The 23,250-nt window shown below is 44.5% G+C and overlaps 1 protein-coding gene across 3 annotated transcripts in view; it reads left to right on the forward strand.

The window, feature by feature from the left end:
- The window catches only part of SARDH (sarcosine dehydrogenase), a 185,320-nt gene extending 171,809 nt beyond the window's left edge, over window positions 1–13,511 (forward strand). For all 3 annotated transcript variants that reach the window (XM_040324151.1, XM_040324152.1, XM_040324153.1), the window contains exon 21: window positions 12,520–13,511. In XM_040324151.1, the coding sequence (XP_040180085.1) occupies window positions 12,520–12,645 (126 nt within the window). In that variant the 3' untranslated portion in view covers window positions 12,646–13,511. The remainder of the gene's footprint in view (window positions 1–12,519) is intronic.
- The last annotated feature ends 9,739 nt before the right edge of the window (window positions 13,512–23,250 follow it).

A 23,250-nucleotide genomic window follows, 5' to 3' on the forward strand; every position in this document is an offset into this window, starting at 1 on the left:
TGCAGGCCACCACAGAAACCTTGTGGCAGAGGTTAGGATCCTGACTGTGGCGGTACAGGCCAACGCGGCTGCCATCTAGGAGGAGGGGAGGCAGAGGCAGCTGTTCCTCAGCCGCATTGCTGTGGCATTAGAGGGCAGGCAGCCTGTGCTCATACTGTGTTGTGCTCACAGTATGAGCTTTTTATGTTTTTGATGTGCTCAGGTCGTGAGTTTTTTTATTTTATTTATGTGCTCAGGTCATGAGCTTATTTATTTTGGTGTGACTGGTGTGTGAATGTGGGGGTGACATACCTGCCAGCAAGGTGTGTCACCCTGGGTCGTCGGGGAGAAGTTATCCCCACGACCGTGTGAATGTGTTATGAATGGACAGCGACACTATTGGGGCCTTGGTGCGGCGTTGCTGCTCCCAAGTCCTGCATGGTGGACTTGGACTAATCCAATGTGAGGTGGATGTGGTGTGTGTGAGCTAGGGACCACAGTGGTGTGCATTGTCCGTGTGCGTAGTTGTGTAGCATGCAACATGCACCGATAATCTGGCACGCAAAGTTTGGGAAATACAACAGGGTCCCCCCGGACTTATCCAGGCATCGGAAACGGGACTTCAGGAGGCCAAATGTGCGTTCCACCGCTGCACGGGTACGTATGTGTGAAGCATTGTATTTTCTCTCTCCTCTGGTTTGGGGATTCCGGTATGGAGTCAGGAGATGGGGCCCAAGTGCATATGCAGAGTCACCTGGAAGGGAAAAGACAGGAGGATGTTAGTCGTGCATGTGCCCCTCGTGATGTCTGCATCATGGGGTCGGACAGTCATGCCTGACTCCCATGTCACTCACCAACCAGCCAGCTGTCCCTGTACACGTTCTGTTCGAATTCCGTTGGGATGTTGCTTTGACAGTATATGTAGCTGTCGTGGCTGGACCCTGGGTGTTTGGCACGAACGTGCCATATGAGGCATTGGGCATCGGCTATCACCTGTACGTTGATGGAATGCCAATACTTCCAATTGCGGTATATGTGCTCTGTGGCACGGGGGGGGGGCGTAGTGCCACATGTGTGCAATCAATGGCCCCCACGGTGCATGGGAATCCGGCAATCCTGTAGAAATCCTGCATTGCTTTCTGCCACAGGTGCTCATGGGTGGGTCTGATGATGTGGTGGGACATGCGTGTGAGGATTACTGGGACAACCTGGTGCACACATCTGCTCAGGGTGGATTGTGACATCCCAGCCACTACTCCACTTTTATGCTGAAAAGATCCACTTGCAAGGAAATGCAGTGTTGCCAGTACCTTGACTAGTGGCTCCACTGCTTGTGAGCGTTGTGTCTTGCTGGTGATGTCATCATGCAGGGCTGTGGCTAATTCCAGGATGGCAGCAGGGCTGAATCTGAAGATGCGATACACCTCCGATTCACCCATGCCAAAGACGTTCATGCGCGTGTGGTATATGCTCTCCCGTGCCCTCCTACGTGCCTGTGGACACATTAGTAGTGCTATGACCATGGCTGCCCCTGGCATGTTGGCAGACAGATGTGTTGTCCTGCAAGTGTGGTTGCTCAACTCGTCTGTAACGGTGCTGCTGTAGCTGCTCTCCAGCTGACGTGTGCACGTCTGGTGCTGAGATAAACCAGCTTTTTGATGGACTAACTTTAGGCTGGACGTACGACTTGCGCGCACCACGCGTAGCCTGCTTCGGGCGCACGTACATTCATGAACCGCCGTATCTCCTTCATTTGCATATTTGAATAGGAAATCAATGGGAGCGCCATATGCGTCCAGCGTAAATATGCGCCCACGATACGCCGGCGTAGGAAAGTTACGTCGGTCGGAAGATGCCTATTTTCAGGCGTATCTAGTTCTGTGGGTACGGCGCATAGATACGACGGCGCATATTTACACTTACGCGGCGTATCTGTAGATACGTCGGCGTAAGTCTTTCTGAATCCGGCTATATGTGTTTTTTTTCATAATTAGTATGGTTGAAAAAAGACAGAAGTTCATCTAGTTCAACCAATAAAAGGGGAAAAAAACTATTTGCTTTGATACCGCAAATTCTTTGAACTTAAATGAAGATGCTTTTGCTACAGTTTAGCGTGAAAGATAAAGGGAAACTATATGGACCCATTCATGCCTACATGTCTGTTACCATGAGCGCTGTGTGCAAACAGAACCATGTGAATCCATTCTCAGACAAAATAAGCATCAAGACCCACAGCCACTGAAGTACTGTCTGTTTAGCTATTGCATAGTGCTCTGGGAATTTTTTTTATTTACTGTAGACAAATAAATAAGTGGATAGCCAAAAGAAAAATATATAAAATCGTTTCCCCCCATTTTTCACATAACATGCTGCACTCACACAGCATGCAAATATAATGCACATTTTAATGGTTTTATTTATTTTTTGAATTCGTTTTTTTTCAGTCCTCCTCCATTTGTACAAAAAAGACATAGACCCATTCTTCATTGCATCACTTGAGCAAAAGAATGCCAACACTCAATAAATGATAGTGGCACATGTGTGAATGCTCTGCAAACCTTTTTGTCATTGAAGGGAGAAGGATCAGTCACTGCTTTGATAGAGATTTTAAAACAACTTGAAATATCGCTTGCATAACCATAGGTGTGCACAGCCTATAGCATTAGGGTGTGCACCCCAAAGCTCAAACACATATGTGTGTGCATGTGTTTATATACTGACGATGTCAGTAAAGCAGTGGATGGTGTCAGTTTTTATTTGTGTAGCTCTTGGTTACTTTTCAGGACCGGTGCTAGTGTAAATTTAGAGGAGGTCAGAGAGTTAAGTGACTCTGACCATGTTGATCAGTTCAAATTTGAGCCTCTGTCTCAGCTTTGGCTGTGCTGTGGGTTCATGCTGTAGTTTCTGGGGTGTGATGACACCCCAGGCCGACAGGTGGCAGCAGGAGAGTCAAGGATTTGGATATTTCTTTCCAGCAGCCTATCAGGAGGAGGTTTCCTCGCTGTGCATGCTAGAGAGGGGTATTTACCGTATTTATTGCAGTATAACGCGCTCCCGCGTATACCGCGCACCCCTAATGTTGCCCCCGAAATTCCTGTAAAAAAAAAAGTTATATGATTTTATTACTTACAGTTTTGGTGTCTTCCCAGCGGTGGTGAAATATCAGGAGTCTAAACAGGGGGAATCTGTGCCACACAGGGTGATTGGGGTTTGCCCTGGCACAAGTTGTGCGCACACCTATGTGTATAACATACTTGGTTTCACTAATCAGAGTCCTGCTTTCAGACTTGCACAGCTTTAGGCCTGGGCCCCCCTCCCCCCAGCCCGACTGCCAACATTACCCAGAGTCCAGTCCTTCCGTCATTGAAATCAATTGGCATCGCTGCCGATGCACCTGCAAAGTGCTTCGGCAGTGGTGCTTTGCGGGCGCTTTTAACCCTTTCCTCAGCCACTAGCAGGGGCTAAAAGCGTCCTGCTAGCGGCCGAAAAGTGCCACTATAACAGTGGTAAAGCGCCGCTAAAATTAGCAGCGCTTTACTACTAACGACCTCAGCGGCGGCGCAGCAGGTGATAGATTAATTTCTTGTGCTGCTGCTTGGGCCCTGGGCAAACATTTTCTTGGGGCCCCCCCTCCATTTACTGCAGCAGATCACGCAGCGATTGCAATTGTTTGCCAGCTCACTGGCTGGTTGCTAGAGGTTACAACAAATAATTTCTGCTTGCCGATTGGTTGCTAGAGGTTACTGCACATTATTAGCGCTCACTGATTGGTTGCTATAGGTTAAAGCACATCATTACCACTCACTGAGCAGTGGAGCAATCCCAAAAAATTAAGCAAGTAAAGCGGCACATTAATACATATACTACAGGAGAGGGTCAGAGAGTGCAGACATACTGCATGAGATTAACAGAGACTGCGGACATACTGCACAAGATTACCAGAGACTGCGGACATACTGCACAAGATTACCAGAGACTGCGGACATACTGCACGAGATCACCAGAGACTGCGGACATACTGCATGAGATTACCCGTGAATTGGGGCCCCGATGATGGCTTTGCAGAGTGCACAGAGGACACTGGAGGCTGTATTCACGCACTAGCCAGCAGAGAGGGGGCGGGACCGGGAGCTCCACTGACACGCTGACCCCACCCCATGTAGCCTGTATGCTCGGAACAGAGTGGCTGAAGTTACAGCAGTGATCGGAGTGGGTGCGTCAGTGAAGCCCACAGACCTCTGTATTCCACAGCCAGTATAGAGGGGACATGGCAGGGGCTCCATTAACGTGCCCACTCCGATCACTGCTCCAACTACAGCCACTCTGTTCCGAGCATACAGGCTACATGGGGCGGGGGTCAGCGCGTCAGTGGAGCTCCCGGCCCCACCCCCTCACTGCTGGCTAGATTGGGAATACAGCCTCCCGTGTCCTCTGTGCACTCTGCAAAGACATCATAGGGGCCCCAATTCATGGTCTGAATCAAGTACGAGACAGAAGCGCTCGGTCTGGTAAAACTAGCGTTGGCAATTTTGATGGCACATTTGTCACGCTGTAACGGACTGAAAAGCACGAGGCTGAAAAGCGCGAATCGTCTCTCACCAAACTTCTCCTAACACGACTGGTATTGAACTTCCCTTTAATCGCTTTCTGACCGCCGCACGACTGTTTACGTCGACAGAATGGCACGGGCAGGCAGATTGACATACATGTACGTCCCTTTGAATCTGCCGCCCAGCAGGAGCGTGCACCCGCCGTGTGCCTCGCGAGTGCGGGCGCGGGTCCCGGAAACTCGATGTTCCCGTGAGTCCCGCGATTGCGGTCGGCAAGAGCAGAACAGGGGAATGCCTTTGTTAACAAGGCATTCACCTATTCTGCCTAGTGACACTGTCACTGATGACCGTTCCCCGTGATCGGGAACGGTCATCAGTGACGTGTCACGTGTAGCCACGCCCCTAACAGTAAAAATCACTTCCTAGGGAACACCTAACACCTGCAGCGCCACCTAGTGGTTAACCCCTTCACTGCCAGTGTAATTTTTACAGTAATCGGTGCATTTTTATAGCACTGATCGCTGTAAAAATTACAATGGTCCCAAAATGGTGTCAGAAGTATCTGATGCGTCCGCCATAATGTCGCAGTCTCGATAAAAATCGCTGATTGCCGCCATAACTAATAAAAACAAATTATTAATAAAAATGCCATAAAACAGTCCCCTATTTTGTAGATGCTATAACTTTTGCGCAAACCAATCCATAACCGCTTATTGCGATTTTTTTTTTTTTTACCAAAAATATGTAGAAGAATATGTATAGGCTTAACCTGTGGAGAAAAAAAAACGTTTTTTTATATATTTTTGGGGGACATTTATTATAGCAAAAAGTTAAAAAATATTGTTTTTTTTTTATTTTATTTATGCTCTTTTTTGTTTATAGCGCAAAAAATTAAAATCGCAGAGGTGATCAAATGATGCCAAAAGAAAGCTCTATTTGTGGAAAAAAAAATGCGTAAAGTTTGTTGGGAGCCACGTCGCACAACCGCGCAATTGTCAGTTAAAGCGACGCAGTGCCGGAACGCAAAAGGTGGCCTGGTCTTTGAACACCAAAATGGTCCGGGGCTGAAGCAGTTAATAGTCCCATCGTACGTGTTGTACATGACCGCGTTCTTGGCGATCAGAATTTCCGTCAACATTTGTGCGACCGTGTGTATGCAAGACAAGTTTTAGCCAACATCCATCAGAAAAAAATTCACGGTTTTGTTGTTGGAATGTCCGAACATCTACGCGGCATTAGGCTCCTTTTACATTGGAGCCTCCATGGAACGGATTATGTTTGATCAACGGGGGATCACTCCGCTGATCTCCAATGAACAAGCGGATTACAGGTCTTGTCCACTCCACTGTGCAGAGCAGACACAGACCAAGTCCCGTCTCATACATGTTTAACTCATAAAATAAGAAATTATTCTGGGAACAGAGGTGATGCCAGCAGAGGGATGCTACTTTGGGCAACAAAGGTTGTATGTGGGTCTATTGACAGGAATGCGGCCCTACAGAATGTGCCTTATTGCCTCAAGCTGAATTGGGAGCATGGCTTGGATGCATTCAAAAGAGGCTGGCAGTCACCTTTTGGTGCATAAAATATAATACAGTGAAACCTTGGTTTACGAATAACGTGGTTTACGAGTGTTTTGAAACACAGTTGTTTTTTTTTATATTTGTCTTGATATACAAGTGCTGTCTTGATATATACGGGCAGCAGGCAGGGATACTGTCCATAAGTCCAGGGCCATTGCAGGCAGAGATATTGTCAGCAGTGCCAAAAGTATTGGTCCTGGTAGTAGGCAGGAACATGTGGTGTGTTCAGTGCGATAGGCAGAGACATAATGACAGTAAGTCCTACAGGCAGCAGGCAGAAGTAGGGCCTCGTTTAGGACAGAATGGGGACGAGGGTAGAGGCTTCTCCCACCCAAATCTCTTTGAAGCCTCCGAGTCTCCAGACCCTAATCTAGGATGAGAAAACAAAACAAATAGTTTTCTTCATCCAGAAAAACAATTCTGGAGCCCCTCACATATGTGAGACCCCTGTGTTGAATCCCACTAGTTCAGTAGCAGGGTACAAGATCAGTCCATGAGGCAGGAAAAAAAAACATGGTCAAACAGTCCAAGGTCAGTTCCAGATCAGGCAGAAGTATGTACAGAATTGGCAGACAGAAGCGTGGTCAAATAACAAGCCAGGGTCAGTTACAGAGCAGGCAGTGGCATAAGGGGTGTGAAGGCAGGAACTGAGGATTACGTTTACCATTTACCATATTTCACTAATAATTTAGTGAACTATGGTAACGGAGAAAACAGTCACCTATGCAGAGGCCTAGTTGGGAAGGACTTTGGGCACAATAATAAGATGTGTCTTTTCTGACTCCTCCACTGGTACACACCTTAAATCTCTTTTGACGTTGTTGGTCTGGGAGAGATTTTATTGGGAAAGTGGCGTTTGGAGAGTCGACTAAGAACATCTGATCGGATATTTTCTGGTGGGCCGTTCGAGAATATAAGGGAAGTGAAAACGTCCTGGTAGCTAAGGAAGCGTTTGGGATTTTGGGTGGAGTTGCGGTAAATGATATATGAGTTGTATATAGCCAATCGAAAAAAAATTATTGCAACTTTTTTATACCAATGGTATTTCCGTCTTGTGGCAAGGTAGGGTTCGAGCATTTGGTCATTGAAGTCGACTCCCCCCATGAACAAATTGTATTCCTGGATGCATGTGGGCTTTTGGATGGGGCCATTCCTGGGGATTTCCACAAAGGTATTATTGTGGATCGAAGACAACATGTAGACATCCCTTCTGTCCCTCCACTTCACTGTCAAAATCTCCTTGTTTCGCAGACTTGCCGATTCTCCTTTTCTTAACTTCTTATTGACAAGACTTTGAGGAAAGCCATTCCGGTTCTTTCTTATAGTGCCACATGCTGGCGTCTTCTTCTGGTGAAGGTTGTGAAACAGGGGAAGAGATGTGTAGAAGTTGTCTAGCTTTTCTCCAGTAGGGGGTATATGAGGTCCCAAACAACTTTCCTGCTTGATCCCAAGTAGTCTGGGCAATTGGGGGGGATGCAGCTGGGTGTCCTTCCCTTCGTACACTCTGAAGGCATACAGGTGCCCTGTGGCTCAGTCACATAGTTTGTATACCTTCACCCCATAGCCGCCCTTTTGCTGGGGATAAATTGCTTGATTTTAAGGGACTCATCCACACATGTTTGTTGGTCCGGGGTAAACAGCTGGGGGAATATCTCTGAAAAATAATTTAGTAAGAGCCAAATTTTGAAAAGCCTGTCATAATTTGCGTAATTTCGGGGAGGGCATTGGGTATTATCATTGAAATGGAGGAACCTCATGATCATGAGGTATCTGGTTCTGGGCATTGCCTTGGAGAAGATTGGCATGTGGTAGATGTGGCGGGTTGACCAATAGGAACGCAAAGTGTTTTATTGTTGAGTCCCATACAAAATGTGAGGCCCAAAAAAACCTTCAACTCCTGCACCGTTAGGTCTCTCCACTCGAAGGGACGGACATAATAGGATGTTGGATTATTTGAAAAAAATTGTTGTGCATACAGGTTGCGCTGGGCCACAATTCTAGATAGCATGTCCTCAGTAAAAACTAAATCCAAAAAATTAATTGGGGAAAGATTTTCTGTGTCCACCTGGACACCTGGCTGGGCAGTGAAAGGGGAAATGTTGGCTTCTCCAGAATTAGGAGGAAACCACAAGGGGTTCTGGAGGGCATAGGGAAGGCTGGCATGGGTCCTTGGCCTTTCTTGCCGAGGTACTGCTGTGCTGGTGGATGGCACTGCGATGCTGGTGGATGGTACTGCCTCCTCACCAGAACGCCTTCGTTTGGCGAGCAGATCTTCCTCCTCTGAGTCGGTCATCTAAGTCCGACTCAGAATTTGAAACGGGATCCGAAAAAGGGAGCTCCCCGTTGCTCTCGTCAGCCGTGCAAAGTATTTGGTACGCCTCCTCGGCAGAAAGGCATCTTTTGGACATGGTTACTGGTGGTGATGCGACTACACAGGTGTGTGCTAAGCCTGCACTGATGAGGCGGCAATGATGAGCACAGATGAGGTGGCATAGAGGGGCACTGATGAGGCAGCACAGATGTGCACTGATTCATTACACAGATGTGCACTGACAAGGTGGCACAGATGGGCACTGAGGAGGCACAGATAGGCACTGATTGCACAGATGTGCACTAATGAGGCGGCACAGATGTGCACTAATGAGGCGGCACAGATGTGCACTAATGAGGTGGCACAGAGATGCATTGATGAGGCGGAACAGATGGGCACTGATGAGGCGGAACAGATGGGCACTGATGAGGCAGAACAGATGGGCACTGATTGGTGGCACAGATGGGCACTGAGGCGGCACTGATGAGGTGGCACAGGTGGGCACTGAGGTGGCACAGGTGGGCACTGATTGCAAAGATGTGCACAGATGGACACTGATTACTGATGGCACAGGTGGCCACAGATTGGCATAGGTGGCCACAGATTGGCACATGTGGGCAGATTGGCACAGATCCCTAATAGGCATTGTGGTACCAATGTGGCACTGTATGGGCACAGTTAACTCACAGATCACTCTCCCTCCTCACACGCGGTCTCTGTGTGAGGAGGGAGAGCCGGCAATGAGAGATGATCTCATATGTTTACATTTGAGATCATCTCTCATTGGCCACGTCGATCGCATAGTAAATGGCCACTGTGATTGGCCATTTACTGTGATCTGTGATTGGCTGTGTCCAAGGGAAACGGTCAGCACAGAAGTTCTCCGATGCGCGCTCGGAAACAAGGAAAGGGGAGGACGTCTATTGACGTCCTTCCGGCATTGTAGGTCCGTGCTGTAGCCGTCATTCTGGTATAGCGCGGGCCCCTAGTGGTTAATGAAGGTACAACATTTAGAAACTCACATGGTTGATGATTGAAACAGACACATCTAAGTATGCAGGCATCCGGGGTAAAACTGTCCACAAAGACCATCCTCCTCACCACCATTCATGTCGTCCCTTCCACGAGCGGTTCAAGCCTTACTTTTTTAGATCGCTCTACTGCAGGGTAGTCTTCCCTGTTATGATTGCAGACTGACAGCGGTGAGAGCCAGTGGTGTGGGGACAGTCTATGTGGACAGCTTGACCCCGGATGCCTGCATACTTAGATGTGCCTCCTTTTTGATCATCAACCATGTGAGTTGCTAAATGTTGTACATTCATTAAATGTATCCATATTGCTACACTTAGAGGTGCCTCTCTTCTCTTTTATACTCTGTAGCTCCTGCTGGATTTTGCTTCTAATCCCCTTGTGGAGGCTTCCATTTGTGGATGGACATTTTATGGTTACTCAACTTATCACATTGCTATAATCTTTTTATATGGACTAAAGACTGAAGGACTTATGAATAAATGGTTGTGGAACGAATCATTTGAGTTTCCATTATTTCTTATGGGAAAATTTGCTTGCTTGCTTTGGATTACAAGCATGCTTCCGGAACGAATTATGCTCTTAATCCAAGGCTTTACTGTATTTATTTTTTATTATTAAATATAAAATATAATGTATAGAAAACATAATATTTAATTTAAAGATATGTCCTCCCTCACGTGCCCCTTCCCCTGACTTATTTGTCAAGATCAGTGGCACAACCATCAACCCGTCCCCAGGCCCAGATTTACTCCCTTTGCCGCCCTAAGGTCGTGTCCTTCAATGTCGCCGCCCCCGCCCCCCCCACACACACACACCATCACATAAGGGGCTTCTGAGCCCCCCCCCCCCCCCGCCATGTGATAGAAAATAGGTAAAAAAAAATAAAAAAATTCAGTTACATTAAAAATCCCCCGCCAAATTCTATAGTGAAATACAGTACTTAGAACTCCATCTGGCTCCGTCCGTCTGACTGTTTACATGTTGAATTTTAAATACAGCGGATTTCTGTCAGATTAGCAAACCTGTGAGATCAGCAGGCTTGCCGTTGCTTTTAAAATTCAACATTTAAACAATCAGATGGAGTTATAAGTACTGTATTTCACTATAGAACCTCAGTTTACTGTAATAAATAAGTGTAAAATGTAAAACTCCGGGGGGTGTACAAACATGTCCGATTGTCCCCTTCTCACTGTATCCTTAGGGTGGAGGAGTGCAGAGTGTAGCAAGATGGCAGTAATTCGGCTACCCATCACGGTTTTAGTGTGCTGTTTTGTCGTAAAAGTGTGGCAACACATATGGCGGCGTCGCGCATGCGCAGTGCAAAACTTTTTAGTGGAATGTCACTTCCGGAGCAAACTATGATGGGTAGCCATTTGTGACGAGACAAGGGGCGGATGCTTTTCTCAATACAGACCGGCCGGTGTTCTGCTGATGAAGGTCCTCCGGCGGATAAGAACCCCCCTGTACTGCGCAGGCATGGCGCTTGCTCAGTGCAAATCTCAATGGAGCCGCTGAAAATAGCCGAAGATGTAGAGCTGAGAGTCAGCTCTACACGGCGCCTGCGCAATGACTATGACACATGCCGCACACTCCCAAGGCTAGTGCTACTCTGCAAGGGGAGGGGGTGATTTTAGCAATAAAATACACGTCTGTTAAAACAAATGGAGGCCGGGTTTTGCAATGGGGTTAAGTCATAAGCATAATAAGAATAAACTGTGACAAGTATTGAATTTGCCCATCAACATTGAGCTACTCGCCCTTATCTCTGTCCATCATTTTAAAATACCGCCTCTTTTGTGAGTTAAATAGTTTGTGCAAATCTGCCCATCAACATTGCAAAATCCGCCCTCTATTTGTTTTAACACTCCCCCTAAGACGTGTACTTTATTGCTAAAATCACCCCCGCCTCTTGCAGAGTAGCACTAGCATCGGGAGCGTGCGGCATGTGTCATAGTCATTGCGCAGCCGCCGTGTAGAGCGGACTTTCAGCTCTACATCTTCGGCTATTTTCGGCGGCTCTGAGCTGTGCCTGCGCAGTACAGGTGGTCCTTATGCACTGGGGGGACCTTTTTTGTCAGGAGACCGGGACGACAGGGTTTTTTCACCCCCCTGTTGCCACGGCGCCGCCCCGAGGCCTGACCTCGGTGGCCTTGTCAGGAATCCGGCCCTGCCCATCACAACATGCCTGGGCGCTAGATGTTATCCTGGACTCTGAACTCTCCTTTCAGGCCCACATCCAATCACTTTCCAAAGCTTGCCACCTCAACCTCTGTAACATCTCCAAAGTACACCCCTTACTAACCAATTACACTACAAAGCTCCTAATTCACTCCCTGGTTATCTCTCACCTCGATTACTGCAACACTCTCTTTATTCGGTATGAAGGGTGCCGCTCCAGTATTCAGTCTATCATAAATGCTGCTGCCAGACTCCTCCACCTTACAAACCTCTCAGCATCTGCAACCCAACAAAATAAATTCAAAATACTAACAAAAACTTAGAAAGCCATCGACAACTTGGCCCCCCAGCTACATCACTAACCTAGCCTCAAAATATCAACCAAATCATTCCCTTTGTTCCTCCCAAAACCTCCTGCTAATTCCCTTGTCATCTCCTCCCATGCTCACCTCCATGACTTCTCCTGAGCCTCTCCCATCCCTTGGAATTTCCTACCCCAATCTGTCAGACTATCTCCTACTCTATCCACTTTTAGGCGATCCATGAAAACCTTTCTCTTCAGAGACGCCTATCCTGCCCTCGCCTTACAACTGTTCTTTTATTTTCTCAATCAGCTCCTCCCCCGCAGTTATTACCTTTTGCATCACTTGACCCTTCCTTTAAGATTGTAAGCTTTAACGAGCAGGGCCCTCTGATTCCTCCAGTATTGAATTGTATTGTAACTGTACTGTTTGTCCTAACGTTGTAAAGCGCTGTGCAAACTGTTGCCGCTATAAAAAAAAATTATGATCATAATAACAAAATCATACCTCAAAATGTGCTTTATATCTCCATGATGATATACATGACTGTACATAAACTAAATATATATATTCTCTCTGCACAGGTAACGCTGGATTTTGTACGCAGCGGTGAGTACACCCTAGAGAGGATGGGGGAGACCTATGCTGCCAAAGCCCACCTGAAGTCTCCTTTTGACCCAGACAATAACAGAGTCAAAGGCATTTATTGACACAGACCATCCCGGTGTATTGAATTTAGTTTTGCTAGTTCTCAAATGTAACATAATGACAGAACACATTGTTTTAAAATTACAGAGATCTGCTAAAATCACAAAATGTTCCCCTCCTTTTTACAATGGGAGAACAGCTAATGTACAGTCATGGGGCTTATGTAAGAAAAGTGTGCTTACAAAAAAATTCTTATGGCCCACAGCACCCAGTCAGTACGCACTTAATTTGCATGTTACATGCAGAATTATTTTCAAACTATTTGCAGAATGGCCCACATTTCTTCCATTGTATTAAGCAGTGGAAGGGAATGTTCCTGTAGGCATATGGTCGCTGAGTTGTTTTCCTTGTTCACGTTGAGAAGGAGTGGTGGACGCACAGAAGGAAAGATTACATTTTCTACAGATGTACCCTGTGCTAAAAAGCTTTTGGTTCAATGAAATGAATAGCGACAAATAAGTGCCACTTTTCTGAAGTGATTGCAATGCTGAATTGTTTAAGGATCTGCATTGTTCCTTTTGGATTCTGAGAATTGCTTTATTATCTTGAAATGCAGATTATGATGAGAGAAGTATTTTGGAGCAGAGAACTTGCTATATACTATGAAATGGATCATATTTAAAATTTGGAAGTGAGCTGTACAAAATCTGAATTTACAACAGTACAATTCTGCAAACGGTCTATGTTTTCACAAAATATAATTTTTCTTTTTTCACTTTGTGGAACAAATAGGCTTTTTTTTAGTTTTGGACTGGGTAGGGAAAGATTGGAGCCTCTGTTATTTTTACTGTTGTCTTGTCCTTATCATGGTATAAATGAACATATTGGAATGCAGAATGAAAATAAAGCTATTCATACCAACTTGTTACATAGTAGCCAAAATTTGATATTTATTGTCCATCCCAGTGCAGTAAAATTCTGTTTTTGTGTCTCTACAATACATTTCCAGTTCTGAAGGGAAGTAATTATTTTGACTGTGTAAACCAGATCAGCTTGATGTATTATATGTTATTATTTTGTGCTACTGTTTAAAAAAAATGTTTCTATGTAGGCTTTGTAATCCTTTACGTACATGTACATTATTTGCTCATTATGTACTCATAAGGGTTGTGTTTTTCTGCATTCTCTACACCAGCCTTTTTCAACCAGGGTGCCTTGAGGTGTCTTCAGGGGTGCCTAAAAATTGCCCAAAACGTGTTTTAAAGCCAGTGGGTGGATCAATCCTGCCTTTTAGTTACACAAACCACAGGTTTTCATTATGCATCATTACGACCTTCTAGTCACCGGCATTCTAACAACCAATGACGTCATCAGTTGGTAAGGAGGATGTTGGTCACCTACACAGCATCCTTGTGTGACCATCCCCTGCACCTCTTCGTCAGCAATGGAGTTACATTAGCTGACTGATGGAGAGAAACTGAGAGGGAAGAGAAACATTGGAATACTAGTCAGTACCAGTGTGCAAAAGTGTATTTGCTTTGGAAGAATAAATCACCTCTAACATTTGGGGATTTATTTACTAAAGCTAGAGAGGGAAAAATGTGTCACAATTCTGCAGAGCAACCAATCAGCTTCCAGGTATTATTACTAAAGCTTAAAGTGGAGGTTCACCCTTCCCAAAGGAAGTTCGGGTCGGCTCGGCTGTATTCGGCGCCTGCGCACCGGTGCCGAATAGAGCCAAGCCGAGCTTCTTTCGGGAAGTTGTGACGCGCTGTGTGCGCCGTCGTTTAGCATGCCAATTGATTGGCATGTCAATAGGAACGCCCACTCCCGCGGGATTCCCTACCCGGAAGCCGCGGTGAATTCCACGGCTAAACGATATCTACGGGAAAAAATAAATAAAGGTCAGTGTCATTTTATATGCAGCACGGTGCTGGATGTAGTGTTAGAAATTTTTTATAGGGTGAACCTCCACTTTAAACAAGCTGAGATTAGAAGCCCATTTCATTTCTCTGCAGAATTGTGACTAATTTTGCCTTCTCTTGCTTTAGTAAATAAATCCTTGGGTGTCCTACATGTGTGGGTGTTGCTGAATTATGAATAACTATTAGAATAATTTTTTACATTTTAGAATGGGGTGCCTCAAGACTGCCCTTCTAATGGGTGCTTGTCTTTAACTTTAAGGCTAGGTTCACACTATTGCGATTGGATGCCAGTTTCTCCGTATCCAAGTAGCATAGCAGGAGATTGTCACCGGCTCTCAATGGAGCCAGTTCACTCATTTCCGCAACACCAAATTGTACAGGAGCCCTGTGTGTGTTTTGGTCCATTTCAGGTCTGAATTCAACCCAAAATTTGGTCCTGAAATTCAGCCCTGAAACAGTGAATCGAGACACATCGGACTCCTTCTGCTGTGATTCGCTGCAATCTCTAGTATGAACCCAGCCTAAAGGGTGCCTTGACTGAAAAAAGGTTGAGAAACACTGCTCTACACCTAACCGAGTTGCAGACCCACCGAAAGCAATACACGCTTGCAATTCATAACGTATCTTAATCTTTGTTAAGATAAAAAATGCTCCTTCTAGTGGCCAATCTACAAATCTCTATATTCAATAGGATAACAAATATGGAAAAACAAGCATGTAAAAATGTTGCATCAGAGCAACTTTAAAAATAATAATAACTCGCTGAACATGTACTATTTCTCGTAAAAACCTTTTATCCTAAAGTCACTGCAGGAAGTAAGAAAATGAAAGAATAAAATGCCTCATACAAAGTTCACATTGCAAATAATTTTGGTACTACAGTCTGTGTGAATAGCCTGGCTAACGCCCCCTCTATTCGTATAAACAGCGGCGTTATTTTGTAAAGTGTCATCGGGTCAGGATAAAAGGAACATTTTCCCAGCATTTCTTAGTATTTGAACGTGCAAACACAATTCAGCTAAATACACAATTCAGGTTTGATGCATTGTTCATGCACTGTGGGGGCTGATGGGAGTTTGAAAAACGTGACTTCTCTGTGATTATGACATTGAAAGAGCAATACCTGCATGTGCTCTGTGACTGGAGGAAGAATCTTCCTCCTAACAAAAGCTTATGCTAAAGGGAAGGATTTGGGGGGGGGGGGGGGGGCAGCTTTGTTGTGCTTTTTGCAAAAAAAATACAATTCACAATAAAAGGCCTGTGGTTTTAGTTTCTAATAATTTCAAACCTACCTGTAACTTTGTCTAATTAAAGCCTACAGTATGTGTAACTTTTTCTTCTTAGTTTCTTCCCATAATTTGTTTATTTTTCCACATTTTAATACAGTGGTTGAAATAATTATTTGATCCCCTGCAGATTTTGTAAGTTTGCCCACTTACAATGAAATGAAGGGTGTATAATTTTTTTATCATAGGTGTATGTTAAATGATAAAGCCAGAATTTGTACCAAAAATCCAGAAAACAAATGCTATAAATTAACTTGGCGATATGTTTTGTGTTATTGTCATGCTGGAAGACCCATCTACGACTCCTCTTCAGTGTTCTGGCTGAGGGAAGAAGGTTCTCATCAAGATTTTACAATACATGGCCCCATGCATTGGTCCCTCAGTGTGGCAAAGTCAGCCTGTGCCTTTAGCAGAGAAACGGCCCCAGAGCATAATGTTTTCACCGCTGTGCTTGACTGTAGGGATGGTATTCTTAGGGTCATAGTCAGCATTTTTCTTCTTCCAAATACAGCGAGTTAAGCCCAAAAGCTCAATTTTGATCTCATCTCACCACAGCACTTTCTCCCAATAATTTAGATGTTCATTGGCATGACTGTACATGTGCCTTCTTGAGGAGGGGGGCTCGCTGTGTTTGGAGAAAGAAAAATGCAGGAGTGGGATGTTAGGTGCAGCTAGAAAGCAAAGGACCCAGCCCCTGGGCCCAAAGGGTGGTTTCTGCAGGGCAGAGAGAACCAACTTGAGATTCCAAGGCATCTCAGGGTGCTGAAAGGAGTGCTTAATGTGAGATGCACATGGAAGAAAAATATTTACAATGGAGAGTGATGCCAGAGGTCTTTAAAAGAGAATGGACAATGCTGAGCTCTGTCTTTTCCTGTCTGTAGAAGGCCAAAATGTGAGGCACAGAGCAGTGGCGGCTGGTGCAAACTAATGCCATCTAACCCCCTGGGGGGTAGATAAACGGGAAGGTGGTGATTGCCACAAGCACCTTTCTCCCGGCGTTAGATGTACCAGAGCACGGCGGCGATCCACCGCCACCCCCACGCGTGAGACTGACCTTGACTTAGGAGGTAGGGGGAGCCAGACTTATGCTTCTCCTCCAAGCTGAACAGGAAATGTGTCCTGAGACCCGATTGGCCAGGGAGTCCATAATATGGTAGGCAGATTATCAGTTATCCCAAGCAGAAGAACCAAAGGATCTGCAATAATTGTAACTTCGCCAATCGCATTAACGTCAGCAACAATCGCTCCGCCATAAGTTCTGTAGTAGCAAGCCCATCTGTATGGATGAAGTTCCTCATTGCTTATCTACATTTGGGACAGATATCATCATCAGTATAGTTAATGGCAGATAATATCTGAGGTGTATAATACACTCTATGAAGACATTTTAATTGGCCGAAATGGTCTCTAGCTGAAATCATAAGTGGAAAATACTGTTGGAGGCCCTCACTCCAATCCTCATCTATCAAATTTGGTATATCTTGCTGCAAGGACGTAACTAGAACCTTCAGGGCCCCTATGCAAGAAACCATGATGGGGGCCCCCCTGACCCTCTCCTTCCATCCAACCCTCGGGCTTCCAATTGTGAGAGGGTGTTCTTGGATATCCTCCCAGAACGCTGCCTCCTGTATGCCAGCAATCACGGCAGCCCTTTTACCATGTGATTAGCTGATCACATGTAAACAGACTTGCTGGGTATCGGCAGCCCTTTCCTCTCACGCTGTGTCTGTATAGGGAAAGAGGAGGTGTTAATTGCCAAAAATGTCAGTAAAATGGTTTACACTGATGACTAGTGCTGACTATGAGGGCTCATTAATGCCTATCAGTGACACCTATCAGTGCTCATCAATACCCATCAGTGCCACGCTACCTATCGATGCCACAGACCATTGCTCATCAATGCTACCTATCAGTGCAACATCGCCTATCCATGCCACAGATCACAGATGGCCATCAATGCCTCCTATCTGCACTATGCAGCTGGTCAGTACTCATCAATGACACAGCCAATCTGCTCCTCCCCCCCCCCACCGGTCTCCTGTATGTGTACCACGGGGGGTGTGAGCTTGTTGGCTTCACACTTGACTTCCTGCAAAGCACACACAGGAGATGGGAGCGGGGAGAAGGTTGAGATCGGCTGTGTCATACCGTGTGAGAGAGGAAGGAGGAGGGAGCAGCGAGAACTGTCGGTTTCAAATTCACCGCCGGGTTGGAGTGGTCTCGAGCAACCACCATCTCACAGTAACAAGAACAGACGCCCAATAAAATTTCTTAAAACATGGCAGCGCCATACCTCCCTCAGACAAAGAAAGCTGTAATGTGGATCTAGCCACACAGGGCACTGCCCAAACAAAGGAGGTGATGGCCTGATCTAATTTAACAATAAATGCATTCAAGATCGGTACAGGGGTATGACAAAATATATACCAACATTTTGGGTGATTTAATCAGATTCACCCTACCCACCGGGGTCAATGGCAATGATTTCTAAGTGGAGCTTTTTTCGATAACCTATACCCTGTCCTGCTACAGTTTATGTTCTAATTTAGAATTTCAAATCTTTCTGAACGTAAACTCCAAGTGTGTAACCCAATTACCTGGGTCAGGGAAAACAGAATAAATTTATCCCAGTTCACCTTGACCGAAAATTAACCAAAACGATTGATAATCATCCGCAATGTTAAGCGTGGATGGAGGAATCTGTTAACGTTCTTGCACCCAGCTGTCATGCTGGCCATCACCTTCCACAGCTGAAGCTCCAATTCCGGTGCTGGAAGTTTCCACTGTTTTACTCCTTTAAACGGCACTACTTCCAGGGCAGATATCTAGAACACCACATTCAGGAGCTGAGTTATGGCTACGTCCTGAGTTGGCTTGCTGCCTCATCTGTAACAGAAAACAGTATTCTGACATCTGACAGGTTCCCTTTAATTTGCCAGCTTGTGTGCCATTTACCTTTTTAGGGCTTCATTAGCTGTTCAGTGAAATCCGCAGGGAAATTGTTACGCTGTCAGCTGTCTGTATCCCTATTTTCATTTATCATTGACATATCCAAACAAAAATATGGATATAAATTAGTTGCCCGCAGTCAACATAACTGAAAGTGTTTCCTATAGCTTATCTTTTATTTTTTTTTAAACTACTGAGCATAAATTTTGTCAGTCTCTGCTGGCGCTGGCTGACAATTCCCCACACTAATTTGCAAACCGACAAAGGTAAAAAGTCTGCTGAAGGTAAATATGACTCAGTCTCTGGGGACAGTTCCTTTAGAAAGGGGAATTTCAGGAGTCTCGGGACCACTGAACACCGGCGGCCATTGCATAAAGGGCATTTCTCAGGAAATATTCACTTGAAAAGCAGCTTACGCAAATATATGACATTGATATATATCAAAAGGCAGCTTATAAATTAGCAAAAAAACATACATAAAATAATTGAGGTTTATATTTATTTAAATAAATATTCTGCAGGGTACACAAGACCTGACTTGCATAATTGCTACCTATTTTCCTGTTAACCTCCTGTGTGTTGATTTTTTTTTCCTTTCCTCCCATTTCTCATGTTGGGAAAAAAGTGTGTGTTATACGCCGATAAATACGGTATTTTTTTATTATGGTGAATACACCATAATACAAAATTACCGTATTTATCAGCGTATAACACACACTTTTTTCCCCTTAAAATCAGCGGGAAATAGTGGGTGCGTGTTATACACCGAACAGCTGCCTCGGAGGAGAAGGAGGGAACGAGCGCCGCCGAAATAGACAGTGCCGAATCTTCTGTGTACTCGGCTCCGCTCGCAGTCACGCCCAGTCCCGCCTCCTATCATTTACATCCGGTCATTGGACCGGTGTAATGTCCATCATAGGAGCCGGGCCAAGGGGCGGGACTGCTAGACAAGCCAAGTACACAGGACATCCGGCTCTGTCTATCTCTGTGGCGCTCGTTCCCTCCTCGGCAGGGGAAAAACTGCAGATGGGCACTAATCATGTTGCAATGATGGGCAAGGCTACAGATGGACACTGATAAGACTGCATTGATGGGCATTTAAAACGTAGGTTTTTTTTCCCTTAAACTTCCCTCCTAAAATTGGGGTGCATCTTATACGCCAATAAATACGGTATTTAAAGTGGATCTCTTGCTAAACTTTTTTTTTTTTATAATAATTTTTGGGATATTGTGGTGACAGATTAGAACCCATGTTGGGTATTTTTTTGCTGTCTGAGTACCTGCTGGGGAGAATCTCTATTTTTTCTGATGAGTATGGTCATTGGGATGGAATGTGGTAAGAAATCAAAAATTTTACATCTGTCATCAGAACAGGAGACAAGGGAAAATCTGACAGTGGGGACAGCTGTTTCAGCGAGAACCGTTTCAGTGTACAGCATTTCAGTGTACAGCTGTCTTTGGGTCAGGAAACAAAGGGACATCTCCCCAAAAGGACACAGCCAGAATACAAAAGTAAAGGGATCTAACTATTTAGTACTCAGTCCAAAATATATCAAATGGTTTGGGAAATATACACTTTAAAGATCCTGTAGAAAGTTTGTGAGTCTCTTATAATCAGTATTGCCAACCTACCAGATTGAAATTTACTGGCACGACACCCAAAATTTACTGGCACAGCCAAGTTTTTACTGGCCTTTCCAAAAGTTACAAAATTACAGTATTTAGGCTACAATATGCAATTAGCAATATGATTTAAGGTAGATAATAAGGCAAAAAACATTTTCTTATTTTATTTTCGATATAATAAGTATTTCAGGAACAGGACTCAAGAGGGCAAGAAATTAGAATGGGCGGCACACACACATAAAACTAACTAACTGACAGCAGTGTGCAGCAGCACAGATGATGATGTGATGAGACCTCACCGACACAACACATTCCCTCCCGAGTCACAGAGACAGTCTCTCTCCAAGCCAAGTGGTTTCTCCAGTCCACTCCAGTGTAAACAGCACTGATGGTCCGGGTCCTAGCCTGCCTTGCTCCCATACTGCAGACCCGCACACAAAACTCTGGCCGCTCTGCTTGGCTCCATTGCACCATGACATCACATGACATGCTCAGGCACCACTTCTGCCAGAACCGTCCGATCACACTGTAGCAGGCATTCAGATGGTCTCAGCCATCTCCCGACCAAGCTGAGAGTCACTGCCATATGTTTTACTGGCAACCTTGTACTTTTACTGGCAGGAGAAAATTGCCTGTTTTTCACTGGCTGCCAGGAAAAATACTGACGTTTGGCAACAATGCTTATAATGGCTACAGCAGGTGTACATACAAACTCGGCACATGAATCTCAACAAAATCCCTGACAGATGGAAGACATTTTGGTTATTTAGCTCCTTCACTAGTAAAATACTCTATTGCTAAAGTAAATTTCCAACAATGGATATTCCCAGAATTAACTGAATATTATTATTATAATACAGGATTTATATAGTGGCATCATTATGCCTAGCCACAGCTCTTTAAAAAATAAAGGGACACAGCACAGTTGCAATACAATTTGATAGAAGATGGCCCTGCTCGTCGAGCTTACAATCCAAAAAAAAAAAAGGGACATGTGTTAAAAAACACATTGATTTTGAGGGATGAGCTGAGCTTTCAGTAGTTGGTAGGGGAAGAAAGCTGGACAGTAAAGATCTCAACATAAACTGTATCAATTTTGTATTTTTTTTTTTTTTTAATTGATTGGGCAGTCAGTAAGTTAGTGGGTGGAAGCAGTGGGGATAAAGGAGAACTTTAACCACTTAAGCACCGGACCATTTGGCAGCCTAAAAACCAGAGGACTTTTTACAATTTGGCACTTTCTTTTGATGGTATTTAATTGCATCTGCGATTTTTATTTTTTGCGATATAAACAGAAAGAGACTGAAAATGTTGAAAAAAAATTATATTTTCTACTTTTTGTTATAAGAAAAATCCCCCCCCAAAAAAATGTTAGTTCTACATTTAGGCCAAAATGTATTCAGCCACATGTCTTTGGTAAAAAAAAAAAAAATGTCAATAAGCACATATTTATTGGTTTGTGCAAAAGTTATAGCGTCTACAAACTAGGGTACATTTTCTGGAATTTATACAGCTTCTAGTTTATGACTATGCCTATCTAATTTGTAGACCAGTGCTAAAATGGCAGTACAAAACACCCCCCCCCCAAATGACCCCATTTTGGAAAGAAGACACCCCAAGGAAATTGCTGAGAGGCATATTGATTCCATTGAATATTTTTTTTTTTGTCCCAAGTGATTGAAAATGACAAAAAATAAAAAAAATTACGAAAACTTGTCACTAAATTATATATTGCTCACTCATGCCATGGTTATATGTGGAATTGGACCCCAAAATACATTCTGATGCTTCTTCTGAGTACTGGGATACCACATGTGTGAGACTTTTTGGGAGCCTAGCCGCGTACGGGACCCCGAAAACCAATCACTGCCTTCAGGATTTCTAAGGGCATACATTTTTGATTTGACTCCTCACTACCTATCTCAACAAAATTTTCCAAACTTTTTCCAAACTTTGTGACAAAAAGCGAGATCTGCAAAATACACAACATGCCTCTCAGCAAATAGCTTGGGGCGTCTACTTTGGGGTAATTTGGGGGGGGGGTTTGTGCAATCTGGGCATTCTATGGCCTACAAAACTGTGAGAGGCAGTGAGGAGTGAAATAAAAAAATGACACCCTTAGAAAGCCTGAAGGCTGTGCTTGGTTTTCGGGATCCCGTACGTGACTAGGCTCCCAAATGCATTTTTTGGGAAGAAACACACTTTTTTTTAATTTTAATGCACTAAAACACACTATATTGCCCAAATGTTTTATTAAATAAAAAAAGATGATCTTAGGCCGAGTACATGGATACCAAACATGACATGCTTTAAAATTTCAGCAGCGGCGACAAACTACATACATTTTTAAAAGCCTTTACAGGTTACCACTTTAGATTAACAGAGGAGGTCTACTGCTAAAATGACTGCCCTTGATCTGACCTTCGCGGTGATATCTCACATGCATGGAGCAATTGCTGTTTACATATATATTTTTTTATAATTGATATTGTTATCTCAGGGAATGTAAATACCCCCTATGATAGCAATATGTAGTGACAGGTATTCTTTTTTGAAAAAATTGGGGTCTATTAGACCCTAGATCTCTCCTCTGCTCTCAAAGCATCTGACCACACCAAGATCGGTGTTATAAAATGCTTTCCCAATTTCCCAATGGCGCTGTTTATATCTGGCGAAATCTAAGTCATGAAATGCTCGTAGCTTCCGGTTTCTTAGGCCATAGAGATGATTAGAGCAGTTCTGGTCTCTGATCAGCTCTATGGTCAGCTGGCGGAACCACCGGCTGCATTCTCATGTTCCTTATCGGGACAGGAGAGCCAGAGAAAACCATGGAAGAGGGTGGGGTCATTTACTCCCACTGCTTGTAAAAGAAGTCTAGAGG

The sequence above is a fragment of the Rana temporaria genome, chromosome 9 (assembly GCF_905171775.1).
Source record: "Rana temporaria chromosome 9, aRanTem1.1, whole genome shotgun sequence".
In the NCBI taxonomy this organism is placed as follows: Eukaryota; Metazoa; Chordata; class Amphibia; order Anura; family Ranidae; genus Rana; species Rana temporaria.